Consider the following 23672-nt stretch of genomic DNA (forward strand, 5'->3'; position numbering starts at 1 on the left):
ATACAGCTAAGGTCAGGTGCTAGAATTTAGGTAATAGGCAGTATGTTGCAGAAATTCAGGACAAGTATTTCTGGCCACAAATCTGTGCCACGCTGACCCTGTTTATTACAGTGTTAGAGTAGGACTGGCGAGACCAGTATTCAAACATCATGATACGCACTCACCATTAACTTACCTTACACACTGAACACCTTGGAATAAAGGCAGGATAAACATGTTATAACTTATGAGGTAATAATAAAGATTTTGCTGTGAAAGAACCTTGGATGTAAATGAGATTTTTTTTTCTTGATAGGGGAAATTTTCTTGTTGGGGAAATTGGTAAAGCATTTGTTTTTGATGATTTTAAAAAGAGAGAATTCTACCGGCTTCTGTTCTTGTTCATGGTTTGATAGAGAATGCAGAGAGAAAAAACAGTTAATGGATCAGGCAGTGTGACAATATAGAAAGTGTAATTCTCCTGTCAAGTTAGAAAGCTTGTTTAGGCATAAAAGGGAATGGAGATTGATGCTCTAACATACAAAACGGCAGGCGCTTCGGAAAGATTAATTACCAAGACTGAAACAAATAATGTGAAAGGTTTCTGGGAAATAGTGACGGGAAGTACAAAATCAGAGAACCTCTGTGGGTTGGTGAGATGCCTAGGGAATGGGAGCAACATTATGAAGAAGTATTTAAAACACTGTAAATGAAGTTGGTGGCCACACATCTTGAACTGAATAGTTGCTGGCATCCAGTTTCAGCAGAGGTGGGATCCAGCAGGTTCTCACAGGTTCCCGAGAGTAGGTTACTAATTATTTGTGTGTGCCAAGAGGGGGTTACTAATTGGTGATTCTGCCACGTGATTTTTGCCTTAGTTACGCCCCTCCTCTCAGCAGTACCGCACAGAACTTGAAGCAGTCTAGCAGGAGGTGCACCGGTGGGTGTGGCAGCCTGCACCTGTGTGCATTTGTTTCCCGCCCAAGGACCGGCGCAGTGGCTGCGCCCTTGCCACAGCCCCGCCCAGCAATGCCCCTCCCCCGGAGTGCCCGACCACGCCCCCGGAATGCCCCGCCCAGCCCCATTGGCGCTGCACCACAGTTTGAATCCCACCACCATAGGAACCTGTTACTAAAATTTTTGGATCCCACCACTGAGTTCCAGATGAAATTAAAACAACTGATATCAGTAACAAAGGAGGTAAAAGCATTAGGACCTAACTGTATCCTTGTGGAATCTGTTAAATCAGATCCAGAATATGGGGCAAGAGGTTTTTTACATGTGCTTGCAAGAGTAATTGAAACAGGTCCATTCCCTGCAACATGGGCCAGGTCCATAACTGTTCCAGTCTGGTAATAAAAGAGATTCTTCCTCATACTGTCTATCTTTCCAGTCTCTTGTAGATTCTCAAAATTCTGTCTGGTTGACCTTAGTAGAACAACAAATACTAATGCTAGGATTTACACTGGAATCACTAGTTATGCTGCCTGCTTGAGAAATTTTTCGCTCCTTAAAGCAAAGATTAATTGATCAGGAATTCCAGTATCTCAGCAGTGCAGCAAATCCTGCTCTCCCCCTTTTTAAGAAATTCCCTTTAACACAGTTAGGGAGGCCAAATACCTGGGGCCCTTCCGCACACACAAAATAATGCATTTTCAAACCACTTTCACAACTGTTTGCAAGCGGATTTTGCCATTCCGCACAGTGCTTCTTTGAAGAGCACTGAAAGCAGTTTGAAAGTGCATTATTCTGCATGTGCGGAATGAGCCTGAGTCAATTAATCTTACCTAACCAGAGAAGAGCTCTCTCCTTGGCAAAGTACAATGTGCTTCCTTTGGCTGTAACAATGAGAAAACATCTGAAAATTTCCTATCAGGACAGAATCTGTGCCTGTGGCATGAAGCAAACTGAATCTGTAATTCATATGCTTCTACATTGCCCATTTTATAAGATGCTCATACCAGCACATATAAGATGATCAGGTCCAACTTGTTGACCTCTCTATTCATTAATAAAGGTCTGTCAGACCAACAAAAAATTCCTTCTTTATTGAATGATTCTTGCTCTGTCTCTGAAACGATGGCTAAGCACCTGTGCTACATCATTAAATTGTGACCATGTATTATTCTGCGATCACTATTAATCTATCTGCCAGGATTTTTTTCCTGTTTTATTATACATTGTACTGTTTATTACGCCACTAAAAGGTTTTTGATTTGATTTGATACTATCCAATTAGCCTGATCTCAATTATGGCAAAATTATACGTGCTGTGCTTACATGGAAAGCTGTTAGAACATGACATCCTGGCCCTATAGCAGGCTGTTTTTCTTAAAGGCCGTTCAACAACTGACTGGTGTCTAACACTCTCTCATTTAGTGTATAAATATGCCTCAGCGGACCATGGAATTTTATTTGTGGCCTTTATTGATTTGCAAGGGGTTTTTGATATGGCAGGGGTGTCCAACTCTGGCGCTTCAGATGTTCATAGACTACAATTCCCATCAGCCCCTGCTGGCACGGCCAATTGTGATATGGCATCCCACCCACGATTTTGGGAAAAATGATCTCTAACATCTATCAATCAGCACCTACTATGGCTGATAATTAAGCTGCATGAACGGCCTACAGCCAGGATTAGATGAAGGAATGGGGTGGGGAGAATGTCTGGAAAGATTCCATTAAGAAAGGGGGTGAGATAAGGCTGTCCCTTTGCCACTGTATTATTTATTTTATATCTAGGAGATATACCAGCTCAACTGCAAACAATTAGTTCTCAACATCATCTCATATTGGTCAAAAATAAGATCTGAATTCTGTTGTATGCAGATGATACGGTGCTGTTGTTGCAGACAGCAGCAAGTGGGTTGCACAATTTAATAGAGAAATATTGCAAAAATTAACATTTGATCATAAGGCCCAGAAGATTAAGATCATAGTGCTGAGTCGGAAGTAAAAATACCAGAAGTTGTCTTGGAAGGTGATGGGCCAAGAACAGCTGGACAACTTCATTTATTCAGACACTTTGTGTACTGCCAGATTGAATTAGAACTAAAAGTAAACAGGATGGAGGAATTAATGCAATTGTGAAGGTTTATTTCAGATGAGGAGGGCAATTCATACCAGTACATAAAAGAATATTTGAGGCTAAGGTAGTCCAACTGTTATACAGAGTCTCAATTCAGATTCATGGAATAAATGGTTCTGTGAAACTCCTCAGTGTAAGTTCTTTAGATAGTTAATGGGTTTACCCACATATGTTGCCAATGTAGCAATACGACCTGAACTGGCACTGAATTCACTCAAAATGAGAGCTTGGCGCTCTACTTTTAAGTGTTGGGAAAGGTTGGCGCTAAATATAAGTCCCAACTTCTATGTGCAATGTCTTTGGAATGATAATTGTAAGTCACCATGGAAACAAATGGTAGATAAAAGGGCTAATCAGCTAGGATTGTCGATGGATACTGTAAAATAACTGAGGGAAAGGAAGGTAGTGACTCTGATTTTTAAAAAAGCTTGGTCTTATTAGATCACAGTAATGTACACAGAAGAGCACTAAGAGTTTTCTTTTGGGGTATATCCCCACAAAGTATGCCGGAGTTTATAAATCTGCTAACCTTTCCCAAGTACAGGCCTGTATGCTTGCTTGTTTGAATGCTCTGCTGTCACCTGAGTAGACAGGTAGATTTAATAAAGTTCAATTTCCCAATAAGATCTGCCCTTGTGGGTCTGGTAGTATAAGTACAACATCACTTGTTTCTTCATTGTTCATTATTTGAAGTTGATACAGACTGGTTGAGTCATTTGATAACGAAAACAAGGCATTCCCACTTCTTGACATTTTTGTAACAAATAAATTGGAGATGGTAAAGATTACAAAATTTAGATATATTTTGGCTGCCTGTTTTAAAGGATGAGGGAAATAAGTTAAATGATTCGGCAATGGTGCTTCAGTGTGGTCCTGCTTAAGACCTATTGGCTGTTGGAGCTGAATCATTAAAATGAAAGTGAAGTACCCTTTAGCTTATCCTCTACCACTCCGTTTGATCAAGTCTGAAGCCTTCTACCAGCCTAAGGAATATTCCTCCAGATCAGGGGTCTTCAAACTATGGCCCTCCAGATGTTCATAGACTACAATTCCCATGAGCCCTACCACTTGGCCATACTGGCAGGGGCTGATGGGAATTGTAGTCCATGAACATCTGGAGGGCCATAGTTTGAAGACCCCTGCTCCAGATTATGTGGCCCTTCCTCTGGCAGAAAAGCCACGCAAATTAAAGGGAACATTCATTAGGCTGGTGGAAGGTTTCAAACTTGACTAAGCAGAGTTGTGGACCATGAGGCTCACCATAAAAGAACCCCAGTACCAAAACAGCATGCCCAAGTTTCCATCCTATTAGCATCTTTTCACACTCAGAAGAAAAAATCACGCTCGTATGTAAAAAATTGTTAGAATTTATTGAAATGCAAATTTCCAGATAATAAATTCTACACAATACAAAAAGCCATCATACTTTTTTTTTTTTTTAAAGGAAGGCGGTAAACCAACTTTCAAGACAAAAAAAAATTATCAAAAAATTAAACTGCTGGCATTTTGAAATTTACAGCATCTACCCAAGGGTTCTTAGTCCTCACATTCAGAAGTAGCGGATAAAAAGACAGTCCTCTGTGTCCATCCAAAGTGAATTTGCAATTTTCATTTTACCTTGTAAAAAAATGTCAAGAGACAGTACCATTCGGAACTTCCTCATCGGAATAAGGTGCCAGTGCACTTGGAAACAACATTCTTGCTTAAATTCAAATCCCATGATCTATAACAGAGTGAGAGAACCTGATAGCTTTGGCAACATCTCTTGAAAGAACATTTCTTGGAGTTTATGTTTTTTTCACTCCCTGAACATTAAAATATATGCTTGGAACTATGGCACTACAGATGTCTGGACTGGTTTGGACAGCAAAGCACTGTACTATTTAAAAGCCTCTTTTCAGCCTTTCCTGAAATATATTTCTTCTCTTTCTCTTGCAACCATAGCAAGGCATGTATATTTTTTTCTGTGTTTTAAATACAGCTGGCATTACAGCATAATGCAATTCATGTCCGAAGGATTTAAAGGAAGATGTCTTCTTGCCGTGCTGGGGGATCTTGAAGTTTACGTTTTTTGGGCGTTGGTTCTTCGGTTTTCTGTTCTGAGCAGTCATTGGTTTTTAGATTCTCATTGATTACAGTGATGCCTGTCAATAGGTACCCTCCGCCGCCACTCATGGTCAATTTGGGATGACTTCGATCCGGCAAGACCTTTTTGAAGAACAAGAAATAGCATGTCAGCATCACCAAGACTACAGTTCCCAGGAGACCTTGGGGCTCACAAGGTCTCCTGGGAAGTATAGTTCCCATCAGGCCGTTTTTACTGAGAACAGGCCTTTTGCAGCCTGAAAAAGTTCTCAAAAAGGAAAGGAACTAAGGTAAGTGTGGGAAGGGGGAAAGCTGCGCCGGGGGTGTGTGTGTGTGTAAAATATAAAATGTGCACCGGCCGCAGTTTGGCCCAGCTACGCCTCTGCCATCTACTCAAGCTCTTAGTTGCTTCCTAATCTGTCAGTCAAGAGCTGACTCTTCACAAGCCCTGCCTCAGGCACCCTCTGGAAGCAAAACAGAAGCACTATCACCAGAATAGTAGCTGGGCCATACTGCGCCCGGTGCACACTCTGTGTTTTCAGCCCAATGCCCCCCCCCCCCCCTTACCTTAGTTCAGGCTGAACTTGAGGCTGAAAACGGCCTGGTGGGAACTACACTTCCCAGGAGACCTTGGGGCTTGCAGTGTAGTTCCCACCAGGCCATTTTCAGCCTCAAGTGAACAGGCCACTTTTCCAGCCTGTACTTTCAGGCTGAACTAAAGTAAGTGAGGGGGCGCCGTGGGGGCAGTGGTGGGATCCAAATAATTGAACAACCGGTTCTGGTGGCGGAATTCAAATAATTTAACAACTGGTTGTTTACAAGCACCATTTTAACAACCGGTTCTGCCGAAGCGGTGCAAACCTGCTGAATCCCACCACTGCGTGGGGGGGCAGGAGGGGAGGTGCCGCAGGGGGTGATTTTCCACCCCCCTCGGCATGAGCCTGGTACGATGCCCATCCCCCACCCCCGCCGCCTGGTAGCTTCGCCTCTATCACTGATACACAGCCTCCTGCCAAGTATGGCTCCTCTAGAATAGCTTTTTGTTGACAGAAGGAAACCTCAGAACACTAAAAAAAACACCAGTAAAATACAGGAATGCCTCACTAAATAACTACTGGTTTCTGTCTGCTTTAACCTTAACCCCAGTATTTTCCGTATTCTGTTTTCTTCAGGTAATCACAGACTACGAGTGGCATACAGAGGATTAGCTGGGTCAAACTGCGCCTGGTGCGCATTCTATATTTTCTGCCCCCCCCCATGGCCCCCCTCCATGGCGCCCCCCCCCCCTTCCCACACTTATCTTAGTTCCTTTCCTTTTTCTTGAACTTTTTCAGGCTGCAAAAGGGCTGTTCGCAGTAAAAATGGCCTGATGGGAACTATACTTCCCAGGAGACCTTGTGATCCCCAAGGTCTTCTGGGAACTGTAGTTCTTCAGGCCGTTTCTACTGCGAACGGCCCTTTTGCAGCCTGAAAAAGTTCAAGAAAAAGGAAAAGAACTAAGGTAAGTGTGGGAAGGGGGGTGGGGGGGACGTCGCGGGGGGGGGGTGCCGTGGGGGAGAAAGGGCAAGGGACCTGGGAGCGATTTTCTGCACCCCCCAGGCGTGCACCCGGTGCATGGCGCACCCCCCTATCCCCTTGTCGCTCTGCCACTGGTGGCATATCAAAACAATGCCAGATATCAAAACAATTACAAATAGTGTGTCCACAAGTTAGAGCTGAGAGATTGGGGGGAATATAATCAATTTCTTCAATCACGTTTCCTTACCTGGTAGTTGCGTAACCAGGTTTCAGAAAGCTTCAAATTAACAACGCCGCCCCTCTCCCTCAGCTTCGTGTAGCATTCCAATAACGGCTAAGACGCAAGGGGGAAAACAAACAGTTACACAAATTTGCTTGAAAACTTCAAAAAGAAAGAAGAAAATTGTATTTGGATTCACCTCTTTATATTGGCAGTAAACAACGAAAGGCCTCGAGGGAGCCACAAATTCTAATAACGAGAGTAATAAAGGCGCTGGGTGGAATCGACTGGCTACAATTAAACTGCAACAGAAAGTGGTAGACGGGTTAGCTACATCTCCCAAAACATCAATTAAGAGAGTAATGGCTCGTGTCCTGCCATCAGCTTCCACTTATGGTCAAGCCTTCTGTGTGCCTCTAGGGGAAAGGGGAGAGTTGATTTCCCACAAATTCTTCCCACTCACAGCAAGACCCCCCCCCCTTGTCATGTGCTGTTCATGCAGGCCCTCTGACTCCGCCTTCCCGGAGTAGAATTTGTTTTTCTGGGAGAAGAGACTCAACAACTGGAGAAAGGATGTGAGAAAATCCTGTTCTGCAAGCATCACAGTTTATTATTAAAAGAAGAAGAGTTTGGATTTATATCCCCCCTTTCTCTCCTGTAAGGAGACTCAAAGGGGCCTACAAACTCCTTTCCCTCCCCATTCCACAACAAACACCCTGTGAGGTGGGTGGGGCTGAGAGAGCTTGGAAAAACTGTGACTAGCCCAAGGTCATCCAGCTGCCCTGTGTTGGAGTGCACAGGCTGATCTGGTTCCCAAGATAAGCCTCCACAGCTCAAGTGGCACAGCGGGGAATCAAAGCCGGTTCTCCAGATTAGAGTGCACCTGCTCTTAACCACTATGCCACTGCTGCTCTCCACAGGGGACTACCACAGGGAACTATTAGATAAGGAAACACAATTTCATAAAAGGTCCTGACATGGGTGGCCCAGGCTTGCCTGATCTCATCAGATCTTGGAAGCAGGGTTACTATGTGGACTGGAGACCACCAAGGAAGTCCAGGGCTGCCATGCAGAGGCAGGCAATGACAAACCACCTCTGTTAGTCTCCGGCCTTGAAAGCCCTACGGGGTCACCACAAGTCAGCTGGGACCTGACAGCACTTTCCACCACTTTATACAAGGATGGAGATAAAAGTCCTTAGGGTTAGTCCAGGGGTCTGCAACCTGTGGCTCTCCAGATGTTCATGGACTACAATTCCCATCAGCCATGCTGGCAGGGGCTGATGGGAATTGTGGTCCATGAACATCCGGAGAGCCACAGGTTGCAGACCCCTGGGTTAGTCTAAGGTGGATCAGGGGACTACTGCAGCAAAGCCATGCCAAGGAACATCACGATACCCTAATGATGCAAGTAAGTAGTGACATTACTGGGAGAGACAGTGTGGTGCGTGGAGCGTCGAATCAGAATCTGGGCAATCCCACTCTACCACCAAAACTCCCATTTTTCTCACTCTCAACCAAGTCTAGCAATAAAGTCGGTGAGGAAGGAAATGGGGCAGCCATAGAGGCTGGACCGCCAGTGTGTGAAGTGTGAAAGCCAGACAGGGTGACCTCAGACTCTGGCACAAGTGTTGTCACCTTGCACCACCAGAATTTAGTGCTGACCGAGAACACAAAGGGTAGACTGACCTGCTCTGCTTTGCCAGAAGCCCATTCTGTTTGAGTTGCTGAAATAAAAATGAAGACATTGCTTCTGGCAAAACACTTCACATTATATAATCAAACTCACCCATCGGCATCTTTGCCTTTCAGCAAAGCGGCAGCTTCTACCAACTTTTTTCTCCTTTCCTCTTGTTTCTTTTGTTTGTTCTGCATCTGAAAAGGATATTAACATATTTTAGAGGTTTTACGTAGCAGTTGCAACGAAAGAGCTACAGGTATCTATATCGCAGAAACAATTATTGAATGATGCTCTCGCCATATAGCTTAAATTGTTTTAAAGAGTGGCTTGGTTATATTCTGTTATGTTCATTTACTGATTTCCTCCGATCATGATGATACAAGCTGGGTGGGTGTGGGTTTGTGGATTCTCCCATCTAGCCAGTTATAAGAACTGGATCACCTTAAGAAGAAGGAGGAGGAGGAAGAGGAGGAGTAGTAGTTTGGATTTATATCCCCCCTTTCTCTCCTGTAGGAGACTCAAAGGCGCTTACAATCTCCTTGCCCTTCCCCCCTCACAACAAACACCCTGTGAGGTGGGTGGGGCTGAGAGAGCTCCGAAAAGCTGTGACTAGCCCAAGGTCACCCAGCTGGTGTGTGTGGGAGTGCACAGGCTAATCTGAATTCCCCAGGGAGGCCTCCACAACTCAAGTGGCAGAGCTGGGAATCAAACCTGGTTCCTCCAGATCAGAGTGCACCTGCTCTTAGCCCCTACACCACAATTTCTCTTAGCTTCAATTGTTACTATATCCTGGGCCTTCCATAAAAAAATAGATCTGCTGTGGAAGATAAGTGGTACCCCCAGTGGCTGCCATTAGCAGCTTCCACAATGTGCAGACACCTTGGCAGTGCCATGTGGCAGTTCATAGAGTGGACAACCTATGGTGCTCTAGATGTTCATAGACTACAATTCCCATCAGCCCCTGCCAGCATGGCCAACTGGCCATGCTGGCAGGGGCTGGTGGGAATTGTAGTCCATGAACATCTGGAGCACCATAGGTTGGCCAATGCCTACAGGCCTTTCTAACAAAATGAACTATACATCTCCTTACAAAGACTGAGTGGAGGTAAAAGCACCCAAGCGGATGTCTTCATGCTCTACTCTCAACTCTGCTCCATAGGGTTGTAATTAAGGCAGATTGGGAGGCTACTATAGCAGAGGCGTTCTGTGGAACATCACATGGGTCTGGAGCTGCAGGTAAATGTTCTCACGGAAGATAGGCAGAATGGTGCACTGGTTAGATTGTCTGACTAGAATCTGGGCAATTCTGCTATGGAATCTTGCAGGGTGACTTTGGGTCGGTCACTCACTCTAAGCCTGGTCTTCCTCACAAGGTTACAGTTGTGAAGTCAAAAACAGGATAACAATGCTGTTAAATATTTTGGCTCTCCACTGGGGGGAAAAGTGGGATATAAATTAATGTTGAATAAACAAACGCAAGAGTGGACAACCCCCTGAAAGAGTTATTAGACAATTCAGCATTCTACCAAAAGGTCCTGAAGTCAAGCATAAATGAAGATACCCTAATAACTAAAGCTATCTGCAATCAGTTTTCACAAATAGCATTTGGATAGATTCTTAAAGTTATAACATTTCTTTAACCATCACAATTTTAAATAGTAGCCACTCGACTAACAGTTCCTTTTGCTTTATTATCTTCCATTGCGTCCCCATCGGTGGGAAGATCCATGGTTTCTTGTTCGTCAGATGGCCTGGACTCCATCGCGACCTCAGTACCACTCGCCATATCTGTTTCTTGCATGGAAAGCTGCGTTTCATCCAGTGATCCATTGCTTTCTTCTGCCAATGGCATGTTCTCTTCGGTATCTGAAGGCAATGCCTTGATAGAAAATGTTCCAGAGAGAAGACTTCCCACTTTGTTGAGAGGAAACTCATAAAGTGTCTGGAAAAAGGATTCTGGAAACCCAAAACAGTTGGTGGCTGTTCGAACGGCTCCACCTCCAGGGTACATCTGAATAAGGGATCCATAACCTGCAGACAGAGGTCATAATTAACTCCATGTGGATCCAAACTCTTTTGCAGCCCAATGGTCTCTAGCCAACAGAGGTGGAGCTTCAACGGAGCCACCTGGGAACAATGCCCTGGGCGGCCACTGTTCAGTCACGGGGGCAGAAAATCACCCTCCACATCCCCTTCCTTTCCCAGGGAAGGCAGGAGCTGACCTTCCACCATGGCGCCTACCTGAGCCGCCCGCGGCCAAGCCCTACCCCTCGCCCTCTGGGGAGGGCAGGAGCCGGCCTTCAGGGAAGCTGGGTGGTGGTGGTGGGGCTCGGCTGCTGGCAACTCGGAGCTGGCCTGCCGCCACAATGCCAGTCCGAGCAGCCGAGCCCCGCCCCCCCCCCTTCCTGCAGGCCGGCTCCTCCCCTCCCCGGCCTTTGTGCTAGCTGCGGTAACTGGGGTGCTTGGGGGGATGGGGCATATCTAGGGAAAATAGAGTGCCCCCCCCCCCCGAAAACTCAGATTTTTGCCCCAAGCGCCATTTTCCCTGCTATTCCTATTCATACATGCCTCCTACTCAGGGAAAGACTGCAAGATCAAATGATTCAGATGTACATACGCAAAAAGACATGAAACTTTGTAGGGGTTTCCCATCTTTTTGAACAATACTTTTGGGCAGGGACAATTCATACATGCAGTAGTGCATCAGCAAGGATAAAAAGTTCAGTGAGCACACAAGCGACATGAATACTCAGATGAACAGGCTCCTCAGGAAGTCCTGTTTAGAATCAAGGTAAGCAACAGGGATGCCGTTGGGACTGAAGAGAATGTTTACAAGATTTACAATGCGACGGGTGTGATCCTATGATCCCTTCCACTGAGCAAGGAGAAATCCTCTGATGAAATAAGACTCCCTTCAATGGAGCAAGACTCCAGACTTAGGCCGCTTCCGCACATGCAGAATAATGCACTTTCAATCCACTTTCACAATTGTTTGCAAGTGGATTTTGCTATTCTGCACAGTAAAATCCAGCTGCAAAGTGCACTGAATGTGGATTGAAAGTGCATTATTCTGCATTCCCCCTGACACTTAGTAGCAGTTTTTTTTCCAGAAACAGCAAAGGGTTATGCTGAAGGGGCAGCAAAATTCCCTACGAATCACTCACTCTATCTACAAATGGATCAAACCGCAATGGTTGGGATCTAGAGAAGAGTGGAAACTACTTCCACAGGCCCCAGAGAGACTTCGGATTTGTGTATTGCAAGCAGCTGTGCACCTGCTTTTATGATAGCCCCATTTTAAAACCAAGGGGACTTTCAAACACTGTTTGTCTTATCAAATGGGGCTCTGATGTTCAAAGGGGGGAAAAATCCACTGGCCACATCCTAACTCTAAACTGCATCTAAAGTAACTCCAAGTCCTGGATTAACTAAATCAGCTACACCATCCTGCTGTTCTTAAAACTACTATTCACCAGAGACCAGCCCGCAGCACTCAGTGATTACTTACAGCAGGAACAAGAAACAGGAACAAGAAACATCTTCCACCTGCTTATTCCTCGCACCCAAACATACACTAAGCTTGCCTGACAAAATGCAGTGGAAGGGAGACGTGAGCAGGAGACATGACATTTCACCAGTGGTTTAACACTTCCATATTGGAAAAAAAAAAATCTTTTCCTTGGGTTTCTCATGGGAGTCTCTTCATATGCTTACCACCATGGAAATTTACCATCATCTAAAGATCAGACTGTACAACCAGGAATACCAATCTCTCCTGAGTACTGCACAAAGCCCCTGTTCCCCTCTATACTTTGGGATCACACCCCCGAAATCTAGCCCTGCTGTATATTTAGAACAGCTTGTTAATTATAAGTGCAGATGGGTCATGACAAGAGCAAGGTGCAACTCATTCCCCTCTGTCTATCTTCAAGGTCGTTTCCTTAACATCCCACAAAGTGAGTGTTGTTGTCGGTAGTGCCCCAACGCTATGGACTCAATCCCTCATATCCTGCTTTACTGTTCGAGGTATAATGATATTAGAACTGATCTGGGAGCTTTACTACCTTTAGAATTTATGTTTCTCTCAGACAAACTAAAAATGTCTAAGCTATTGAACAGCCCTAATGTAGAAATTTCTGAAGCAGTTGCTACATTTTTAATCCATGTTCTACATGATATATAACAATGATCCTGTTTTTGTACTTGGAATGTATGGTACTTCTGGTTTATGCCTAATAAAGGTTTTTGGATTGGAGTGGATTGGTTTAACACTTTTATCTTCCTTTGGGACTCTAATAAACAAATGAGACGGGGTTGTAGATTTCCGGTCCAAATGCTTTGCTCATCAAAGTGCTTTTCCAACATGGATACTTTACAAACACATGAAGATGAAAGGTCAAACACATATGCTAAAACAGAACTCTCGCAATGTAATGCTCTTGCTCTCGCTCCAAAAGAAACCAATGTCTAGATATCATGAAGCTGCATTTTCTTACCCCCCATCCGTTCCATCACTGCACCCAGCACCAATCCTGCACAGGTTTCCATTACGATCATCTTGTTCCCAGCATGGATGTTTCCCAAAGTCAACATCTGGGCTAGAGTATCGTATCGTAAATAGCTAGAAAAATAAGATCGCTTACTCTCAGCAAGACAGCAAATCACATCTGGACCAATTAATAATTCGGCTTTAGTAATCTGTCTCACGCGATAGGACATAGCGCGAACTTTGGAAGTAAGGAATTCAACAAAATAGTTAGATTAGATGGTGAAGATAGAAATAAGATGTGTTGATGATAAAGCAAGGTTGGGCAATATGTACCCACCTATAACCTGCAAAGTGCTTTTTGGAACAGGGAGGTTATTATAATAAAGAACCTTATGACTCTAGTGCAAGGAATTAGCAGAGGAAACAAAAGAAAACAGACATCAAAGCATTTCTGTGTGAAATATTATGATTCTGAAGACTATCTTATACGGGATCCGTCAAGTGTAAAAAAACTGATGTATGTTATCAGACTGTTTTTTAAACTCATGACGTTGACTCAGACTACTGATTCCAGGTGAGTAGAAACCAGCACCTTGATAGGAATCTGGAAATACTGAGTCTCTGAGTTTGCACAAACTGTTGCTAGGCTGCTGCAAGTAAACATTTTACCACAGTTTATCTATGAGTCTGTATAACTTGTTAAGACAGACAGAAGCCTTTATTGGCATTATAAATTACCACATTACAATATTAAAAACAAATAGGGAACTGAACCCATTAAAATATGCATTAAATATCTACATACAGACCCTGTATACAGAACACAAAGAGAGCTAAATTAACCATGACTATTTTGTGCAGAATAATTACACTTAGCCAGGTAATGCTTCAGAAAGCTTGCAACATTTTCACAGATAAGATCACAAGAACCACTGAGTAGGAAGTTCATAACAGATGATGACACGTCAATATTTAACCTCTACATATAACTTGATAAGCTGACCAGTGCGGTTTTTGTGCTCTCAGGGTACATGATAAGTTCAGGGTGGAACTCATCAAGTGTTACTTGTAACTTCCTTTAGAGTCTGTTCTGCTGTGTGCATCTTTCCATAAACAGAATCTTGGGACTGTCAGCATCTCTTGAGTCCCTGGATCACACTTCCTCTTCCGTTCCTTCTCCCCCCCCCCCACGCCTTTCCCCGTTTCCTTTCCATTCTGCCCCCATGCCCTTTGCTTCATCAGTGTTTATGCCCTCCCCATTAACATTTGTTGGCTCCTTTACTCTGCATTTCCATGGTTTCTCTGAAATCATTTCTGAGAACTGAAATTGAGGGAATCAACTCAGAAAAACACGAGCAGGACACTATTGTTAGTCTGAGTTTTTGTTTACATTTCAATTGAGTTTTATATGGTTATTTATCATTTTAACTGCATTCGTTTATGTTGCTAGCTGCCTTGAGCCAACTTTCGGTCAGGAAAGGCTGGGGTAAAATATAATAAATTAAAAATGAAGAAATCCTAGGAAATCAATTTCATTTGCAAAGTCTCAGTGGTGTTCCAGTCCTTGAAACTGATTTCAGCACAAATGGGTAATTGCTCAGGTCACATGGGCTCATTCCGCACATGCAGAATAATGCACTTTCAAACTGCTTTCAGTGCTCTTTGAAGCTGTGCGGAATACCAAAATCCACTTGCAAACAGTTGTGAAAGTGGTTTGAAAATGCATTATTTTGCGTGTGCGGAAGGGGCCTTGGTGATTCTCAAGTACCGAGAAAGAGAGGAAAACTTACTGATCTGTACAGATGTCAAATTAATTTGGATTTCTTGACCCAGATTAGAATTTGTGTCTACAAGCAAACTGTGTTGCAAAATATAAGCCTCAAATTCTACAATCTTATGTGTGTTTCGTAAACCTGAGCTCATTGATCTAGTTCTCACATTTTCCAGAATCTTCCAGACTATAAATGTGTGGCCAATTGCTGAGAAGTAATACAGGCTTTTACATAATCCAATATATTTGATATATTATGCATATTATTAAGGTCAAAAATGGATTCTGTGCTAGTTAGATCCTCATAGCTCAGATTTCCTAGAGTTGCCAGAAGAAAGCAAGATTTGCCACCCCTTCAAGCTAAAGTGAATCTCTATTTTCTTCCCCAAGCACACAGAAAATACTGCAGATTTAAGTGTTTGGGATTTTTCAAAAGGCTAAAAAAATAAAGCCTTACTTGATTTTTCCAGGTTCTCTTGCATAGTACATTGTTGACAGAATTCGGGTAGATGGTTTTATGATTGTAATGACAGCCTCATACCTGTAAACAAAGCACAGCAATGGTATTGAAATGGCAGACGATCTCCAAGTCACTATAGCCTCTTTTATCTACTAGAACTTACTTTTTCTTCTTTTTCTTTATGTATTTATCTTGGGCGAATTCTGTCTTGTCTCTGAACGTGGCGCTGTTTTCTATCAGCTGCTGAACTATTTCCTTTAGGGGAGAGAATGGTAAATCGTTTTTCTGTATAACATAAGTCGGGTTTGTTTTTTTAAAAAAAGAATCACTTAGAAACTATAAGATAAATAGCCAGTTTCTAATACAAGTTAGCATTTGTGGTTGCTTATTTGGGGTTGATCCAAAGGCACTATTCTGTCTGTGTAACAGCAGTTATGCTGGCAGATAGGCACTTCCACTGTTGGAAGAAGAGAGGGCAGCATGCACCCCCCCTCCCAGGGCCCCTTGGTTTTCTTCAAGGGTTTCACTCAATGGGTGGCTCTTAGGATCCTGCCCATTAAGTTTTGATCTGAGCTTTTGGGAGCAACGAATTCCAACTGATATCACCCAATCTGGGAGAATTGTGTTTCTGTATCTGAAAATGAACAATATAGTATTACACTAGGTTTTTTTTTAACAGGCGCCTCACCCCACCCCAACAGGAAGTCTTAGGTTCACATTTATATTTGCGTGTAATGTTTTTATGGAGGTGATCTTACTGTCAAGTTTTCTTTCTTTTGAGTAAACATGAGAACTGAATAAAAGGACAGCTAGATTCAAGCCCTGACCTAGATAACCCCGGCTAACCGGATCTTGTCAGATATCAGAAACTAAGCAGGGTCAGCTCTGGTCGGTACTTGGATAGGAGGCCACTGAGGAAACCTAAGGTTGCTATGCAAAGGCAAGCAATGGCTAAGCATCCCTGTTAGTCTCTTTCCTTGAAAACTCTACGGGGCCACCATAAGAAGAAGAAGAAGAGTTTGGATTTATATTCTCTCTTTCGCTCCTGTAAGGAGACTCAAAGGGGCTGACAACCTTCTTTTCCTCCCTCCCCCCCTCCCACAACAAACACCCTTTGAGGTGGGTGGGGCTGAGAGAGCTCCAAAGAACTATGACTAGCCCGAGGTGAGATTATTCTGGTTCCTAAATATACAAATGTATTTGTATATTTATATTTAATAATTGGGCCTAAAATGCCTGATGAAGACATAATAGTCGAAAGTATTGTTCTTTCCCTGGGTCAACACTCCCACTTTCCATTGACCACCAGCCAATGATTTTATCAACATCCTGTTCATCTAGGACAGTGGTTCTCAACTGGGGGTTGGGACCCCTTTGAGGGTCGAACAACCCTTTCACAGGGGTCGCCTAAGGCTCTCTGCATCAGTGTTCTCCATCTGTAAAATGGATAAATGTTAGGGTTGGGGGTCACCACAACATGAGGAACTGTATTAAAGGGTCGCGGCATTAGGAAGGTTGAGAACCACTGATCTATGAATACATGAAACCCATCAATGGAAGTTGAATGTTTGAAAGGCATCAGACACTGGTATCCTTCACTTCTACACCATTAGTGGATCTTACTGCATTACAGAGACTTGCTATTATTTTATTTTGGTTCCCCTGTGCGTGTATTGTTCATTGTTTTATTGTTGTTGTTTATAATATGTATGTTTTTGTTGTTGATTAAGAGTTGTGGTTCTGGTATATAAATGTTTTAATTATTTTCATTAATATAGAGTGTTAAAGTTCGCACTAGAGCCAGACAAGTTCTTTTCCCTTCTGTAAACTAGATACTGACTCTGGCTCATTATATATATATATTTTACTAGCCCAATGTCACCCAGCTGGCATGTGTTGGAATGCACAGGCTAATCTGGTTTCCCAGATAAGCCTCCACAGTTCAAGTGGCAGAGCGGGGAATCAAACCCAGTTCCTCCAGATTAGAGTGCACCTGCTCTTAACCACTACGCCACTGCTGCACTCCAGCTGCAACCCGACAGAACTTTCCACCACTAGCAGCAGACTGAAGTCCACTAGCAATTTAGAGACCAACCAGATTTTGGGGGTATAAGCTTTTGAGATTCAAAGTTTCCTTCATCAGATAAAAATACATTTTAAAAAATAGTTATAGGTAGCAAAAAAGGAGGGGGGGGGGATCCAGCAATCCTGTATTTCCTCAAGATGCTGACACCCAAGCTAGCTATGGTCTTCTAGGGGATATAGAAAGGCTTATTTTTCCAGGCCTGGGTATGCCAGGTATGCCTGGCAGGGGCTGATTGGAATTGTAGTCCATAACATCTGGAGTGCCAAAGGTTCGCCACCACTGGGATAGATGGATAATGAAGAAATTGTAAAAGAAGAAGAGTTGGATGTATATCCCACCTTTCTCTTCTGTAGGAGACTCAAAGGTGCTTACAATCTCCTTTCCCTTCCCCGCTCACAACAAACACCCTGTGAGGTAGGTGGGGCTGAGAGAGCTCAGAAGAACTGTGACTAGCCCAAGGTCACCCAGCTGGCATGTGTTGGAGTGCACAAGCTAATCTAGTACACCAGATAAACCTCCACAGTACCTGCTCTTAACCACAACATCATGCTGGAAGAGAGGGGATTGTATCAGCTCCGCACCCCACTTCATTAAACAGGATTTTATTAGCACGGTTAGATTTTTTTAATATAGTTTTTCACAAGAACAAAATAGTTTCACTAAGGAAAAACAGAAAGTGCATCCTAACGCAGCTCCAATACCATCACATACTGAAATAATGCTCAGACATGAGGAAAAGTATGAGACAGACCATTAAAACAAGGCATGTCCCAAATGAATTACCTGTCCTTTAATGCCTTTATCCTTCAAAGCCTTTATATCATCGTGAGTCAGTTTTTGAGACTTCCCATCATCAATTATGTTCCGGTTGTCGGTGCCTGCTTCCTTTGTTTCTGAGGAATTTTTTAAAAAGGCAGTTGTGAAACATTAGTGGAGAACAGCCACCTAAGAACTAAACGTAAGAAGTCTAACACCAAAAACACTTCTTCGGTCTCAACGCTCAGTATTTGCCATCACTATTTTTAAACATTTTTGCCTTTTCAGTATTTACAGAAAGAAAAAAGAAAAGCAATAAGAACAATAGAAAAGAAGATCGATCTTTTCCCGACTACCGTTCTCGGCACTAAAGGAGGCAGCATGGTTACACAAATAATATTTGGTGAAATCATAATCTAATCAGCAGATTTTACAATTTTTTGCCATCGCTATTGAATTGCACCAGTTGACCAATAAGTAAATGTTCGATGAAAGCCTCACAGAACTGAAAGGGCACTGAAAGTCACCGCACAAACCACAAGATTGTTGAAGCAGCTAAAGATTTCAGCTACTATTCATATTAATGTTAAGAAATCACGGGGACCTAATTTATCCCAGAAGGGGTAATCAACTTAGAAAGGAACATCTGAAGGTCAAGTCTGCCTCACAGCAAACATTACTGCTTATTGTGACCCAAGGTGTTTCATATCAAAGGGCAACTGGAGCAATTTCTTAGAAAACACCGCATGAAGATAGTCACGTACTATGTGTGACAGTTTCATTTTAGAAATATATGTCTCCTGGGGGTAAAGACAGCTGGCTGGATCTTACCGTTTCACTGGCAACAAGAGCCAACTGTGTCAGTAGAAAGTCCCAAGGGTTAATGGAGTAAAACAGCAGGCAGCAACACAGTTAACTCAAAAGGGACTGAGCCACAAGAAATAGCAATAGTTTTTGTGCATCTTTGAGGCTCTTTCACTTCTTGGATCAGTCATCTCCCCCCTACTTTTTTTAAATTAACCGTAGCACTGAACAGATTTGGAGTTTGTGCAGAATCAAGAAAATGAGCTTACAGCCAGGAAAAATGGGGCAAGGGAAAATGGAGCCCGGGGCAGAGTCCAAGTTTTCTGCCGCCCCCACCCTGGGCCCCTGCACTACCCCCTCCCCCTGTGCCCCACTTACCTTAGCCAGTGGCGGGGCAGAGGTGCCTGGCAGCAGCCTCTGCCAGACCTGGCCTGGCAAGGCTAGCCCGGCAGTGGTCTCTGCTGAGCCTGGTGGGGCGAGGGGAGGGGGAGGAAGAAGGGTGTGGGGGGCGATTTTCCTCCCTGCCACGTGACCTCAATGGTGACCACCCAGGGGGCCTGTCCCCATCCTACCCCATGTTAGCTACGCCACTCCTCACAGCACAATCCTATGCAGAGTTACTCCGGTCTAAGTTCATAGAAATGAATGAGCTTAGACTAGAGTAACTCTCTTTAGGATTGCATTATTAATATTTGGTTCCTGCTAGTATGATATTAGGGGAACAAAATCATATGTTGGTTAAGAGAAATACTCATAAATACAGCATTGATTGCATCTCTGCCAAGCAACTGGCCGCTGCTTCTCTCTTACCTGCAGTTGCCTCTTCCGCCCTCTTTTTTGGCTGAAGGCTTCCCCCACCAGTCACCTCAAAGGTCGTTCCATAAACGTGTCCAATGGCATTGTCCAGAAAGAACCACTGCTTTTCAAAGGTGATTTTTCTGAAAGGATGATCAGACGGAAACTGATGTCCTGCAACATTCATGTCACTAATGCTCTTGAAAACTAAGCAAAGGATGATAAGACCTTCCTAACTGTCATGAAAACAAAATGAAAAAGGAAACATTTTTTCACACAACGTGTGATTGGTGTTTGGAATATGCTGCCACAGGAAGTGGTGATGGCCACTAACCTGGATAGCTTTAAAAAGGGCTTGGACAGATTTATGGAGGAGAAGTCGATCTATGGCTACCAATCTTGAGCCTCCTTGATCTGAGATTGCAAATGCCTTCGCAGACCAGGTGCTCAGGAGCAGCAGCCGCAGAAGGCCATTGCTTTCACATCCTGCATGTGAGATCCCAAAGGCCTGGTGGGCCACTGCGAGTAGCAGAGAGCTGGACTAGATGGACTCTGGTCTGATCCAGCTGGCTTGTTCTTATGTTCTTACCAATTGTACAACAGCTCATTTAAAATTAACAGTACTTCCACAATTATTTGTGGACGCGGCTTGAGCCAAAGTGGCTACTTGCAGATAGCTTTAAATGATTTGGGCGTGAGGCATACTCACTCAGTTTCCTTGCTTCTGATATCCACTCCCCCAAAGAAACAGGAACTTAGAAATGAGGAAAATGAGAATACAGAAAAGCCCTTTTTGCAAATCATAAACACAAAGAATATCAGTGTTCAGTATTCAAACATGCAGTTTACTGCTTGTCAACTGGGCTCAAGTTCAGGACATGACAGCTAAGAAGAAAATATGCTCGTGTGGCTAGAATTAATTCAGAGAACTACTAGCCTCATTTTTACGGTTTCAAGAGCATGACTGTGCATCCACCATAGTGGTGCATTGTACTGTCCCGGCTGAACAACTCAGGGTAGGGCTAACCTAGCTACTGAGACAGCACAGTGGCAACAGATGTGGTAGGAGAAAGTACATGGAAACATGGGAAGAGTCAACAGCAAGTGATGGTAAGACGTGCTTTCAAGTTGCAGCTAACCCAATAGGGTTTTCAAGGCAAAAGAGAAATAAAGCTAGTTTGCTATGAATTGCCTCTGTATAATAACCCTGGACTTTCTTGGTGGTCTCCCATCTAAATACTAACCAGAGCTGATCCTGCTTAGCAGCCATGATCTAAGAAGATCAAGGTAGCAGGGGCCACCCAGATCAGGGGAATAGCAAGTTAGACAGTGCAAACATGTATATACAGAGTTGCTTCTAGTCATGGCTTTCCCAGCATTTGTGCACAAAGCATTTTTTTTTCACAAGACTCGAAACAAATAAGGGCAAAAGACTTACCACAATATACAAAACATGCCTAGCGAAGTATACATGAACACCATTAATCAACATAATGAATTACAGGTGCTGGTGAGAAATTATGAAAAGTTATAGAATGACTTATGTAATTAGTATTTCATCATTTTATTTTTGGTTTATAGCACATGTGTCAAACTCGCGGCCCTCCAGATGTTATGGACTACAGTTCCCATTATCCCCTGCCAGCATCATGCTGGCAGGGGATGATGGGAACTATAGTCCATAACATCTGGAGGGCCGTGAGTTTGACACCTATGGTTTATAGAATAGATGTGTTTCTGTAGCGCAAAGGAATTCAGACAGCGAACACTGCAAAGTAAAAGGGATGGAGAAGACTAGGAAATATTTGAAAAGCAGAAGTTCACTTTGTGCAGCACGGTGCAGTGTTTGGAATGTCAAGTTAGGATCCAGGAGGCCTGGGTTCAAATCCCCACTCTGCCATGGAAGCTCTCTGGGTAAGCTAGGGCTAGTCATACGCTCTCAACTTAACCTACCTCAGAGGGTTGCTGTGAGGATCTAATGGAGAAGAAAGATGTATGTTGCTTTAAGGCCATTTATTCATGCACTTCTGACCGCGCAGCTGTTTGCTTTGGAATGGGGTTTTCTCGTGGTTTTTGGATACATGGGGATTTTCACCGTACGAAGTGTCCCTAGTGATCCATCATTTTGCTGCTCCTCCCCGCCCCACACACTTCCTCATTGTTTCCTGCCAATTTTGATCTCGCCCTAGTTTGCCAGACCATGTTAATTTCTTGTCAATTTCATAGTGCCTATTGCTCCAGTGGGGAGAAACAGCCCTTCTGAAATGGTGACTGGAAGAGAGGGAGGAACTGCTGCAGTGAGTCAAGGGAAGGCGAGGAGGAGCAAGAAAACCTGGATAAAGCTAAATGCTTGCTGATCTCTTTCGCTTCCCCTGCGAAGGGAGAGGAACAGTCACACCTTTCAGAGCTTTTGGAAACTGTGGGGATTCTCTGGTCTGGCAGGCAACTGCTGAAAAGGGGGAAACGTGTGCATAACTGAGAATCAAACCTGAAGGGAATGTAAGCTCAATGCAAAGTAGACTACAAATGTGTAAATGGCCTTTGTTCCACTGGAGAGAAAAGCAGGGAACAAATGAAGTAGATGCATAGATCAATGCAACAGGAATATTTATGTCATCTCTGTAGCTTGCATGTCAATGAAGAATAAGGAGATTTCTACCAGTATTGTTTCTTCCATTTATGCCTTTATCCAAGGAAGTTTATTTTATCTCCTCTGGGACTGGGAGCTGCGGCTCAGTCCTAAAGTACCTGCTTTGCACACAGATCCCAGGTTCAGTCTCTGACATCTCCTGTTAAATGGATCACATAGTAGGGGATGTGATAAAATTTCTACCTCTTGAAAGCTGGGATGATGACAACAACAACGACAAGATTATCCAGCATCCTAACAATAAAGCACCCACAAGAGAAAGAAAGAAAGCCCTCCACCGAGGAAATCCCTCTTTATTTAATATAATAGGAAGGCTGCAAGAAAAGAATCTGGTTGGCAAGCAAGTCCTCATTTGAAATGTGACGTTGTAGGAGAGTTTTACAGATACCAAGGAGCACCTAAAAGACAAATAAGTGAATTCTAGATCAAATCAAGCCCTAGCAATTAAAATAACTGATCTGAGGATATACTTTGGCAATATTACGAGACTCACTGGAAAAAACAACGATAGGAAAAATTTGAAGGCAGCAGGAAAAGCGGGTGGGTTGCCTCCACAAAGGAAGCCACAACCTTCGGTTTGCAAGACCTGAGCAAAGCTTTTTACCAACAGGATGTTTAGGAGGTCATTAATTCATAGGGTCGCCATAAGTCGGAGGCGACAAGAGGGCACTTAAGACACACACATGCAAGCAAGCCCTATCGGGGACCTGGCCATTCCTGCCCCTTACCTTCGTTTCAGCACCGCTACCGCCTTGAAGACTTCGTTCCGCTTGAGCACGGCCCAGTCCCCCTCGCGGATCACGTGCAGGGGACCCGATCTCAGGCTCTCCTCCATGAGGTGCGCCTGCCCCTTCCCCACAATGTAAACAGCAGCCCCTTCCGCAAATGCCGGCTCACGCCACAAGGAAAAAGGAAGTAGAGCCTGTGCGCATGCGCCAACGGGACTAGCGGCTCTCTTTCTCTCGTTCTCTATGATCTTGCCTCCATTTTGACATTACGACTCATTCACGCATGCCCAGTGCCTGTTCTCCTAGCGGGTTTTTAAAAAAAAGTTTTGAAATTATATGTTGGCGCTTCTAATACAATAAGTAAGTGGAAAAAAAGAAGACAGGCTTTCATCGCCAATATTCCCTCGCTACACCACGCTTTCAACCTTTCAGATAAGAAATACCCAACTGCGCATGTCTGTAGGCAACGGCACGCTTTCCTCACATTCATGAGCGAATGGAAGCCCGTTTTCATAGCATGGACTGCGCATGCGTTTTGGGGGTTTCGTTTCGTTTATCGGAAG

The 23672-nt window shown here is 43.8% G+C and overlaps 1 protein-coding gene across 2 annotated transcripts; it reads right to left on the reverse strand.

The window, feature by feature from the left end:
- Positions 1-4418: 4418 nt before the first annotated feature.
- On the reverse strand, positions 4419-23563 carry TRMT6 (tRNA methyltransferase 6 non-catalytic subunit). 2 transcript variants are annotated; one of them, XM_048500205.1, is made up of 11 exons: positions 23110-23562; positions 19747-19874; positions 18160-18269; positions 15454-15545; positions 15288-15371; positions 13067-13191; positions 10246-10601; positions 8679-8764; positions 7090-7192; positions 6918-7004; positions 4419-5275 (listed from the first exon to the last, which is right to left on the reverse strand). In XM_048500205.1, exons 1-11 carry the CDS (start codon positions 23214-23216, stop codon positions 5087-5089), a joined length of 1467 nt encoding a protein of 488 aa, XP_048356162.1. In that variant the 5' UTR covers positions 23217-23562; the 3' UTR covers positions 4419-5086. The 2 variants fall into 2 exon arrangements, 1 of the variants encoding a protein (XP_048356162.1); XR_007244814.1 differs by lacking the exon at positions 7090-7192 and having other exon boundaries at positions 5139-5275; positions 23110-23563.
- Positions 23564-23672: the final 109 nt, after the last annotated feature.

The sequence above is a fragment of the Sphaerodactylus townsendi genome, linkage group LG01 (assembly GCF_021028975.2).
Source record: "Sphaerodactylus townsendi isolate TG3544 linkage group LG01, MPM_Stown_v2.3, whole genome shotgun sequence".
NCBI lineage: Eukaryota > Metazoa > Chordata > Lepidosauria > Squamata > Sphaerodactylidae > Sphaerodactylus > Sphaerodactylus townsendi.

Bases quoted from the DNA above. Each gene is read 5' to 3' on its own strand.
- TRMT6 (XM_048500205.1), bottom strand. From the start codon at position 23,216: ATGGAGGAGAGCCTGAGATCGGGTCCCCTGCACGTGATCCGCGAGGGG. The intron at 19,875-23,109 runs GTAAGGGGCAGG...TCATCCTTTCAG, and splicing joins GTAGCGGTGCTGAAACGAAG to AAAAATCACCTTTGAAAAGC. The intron at 18,270-19,746 runs GTAAGAGAGAAG...AAAATTCCTCAG, and splicing joins GGCGGAAGAGGCAACTGCAG to AAACAAAGGAAGCAGGCACC.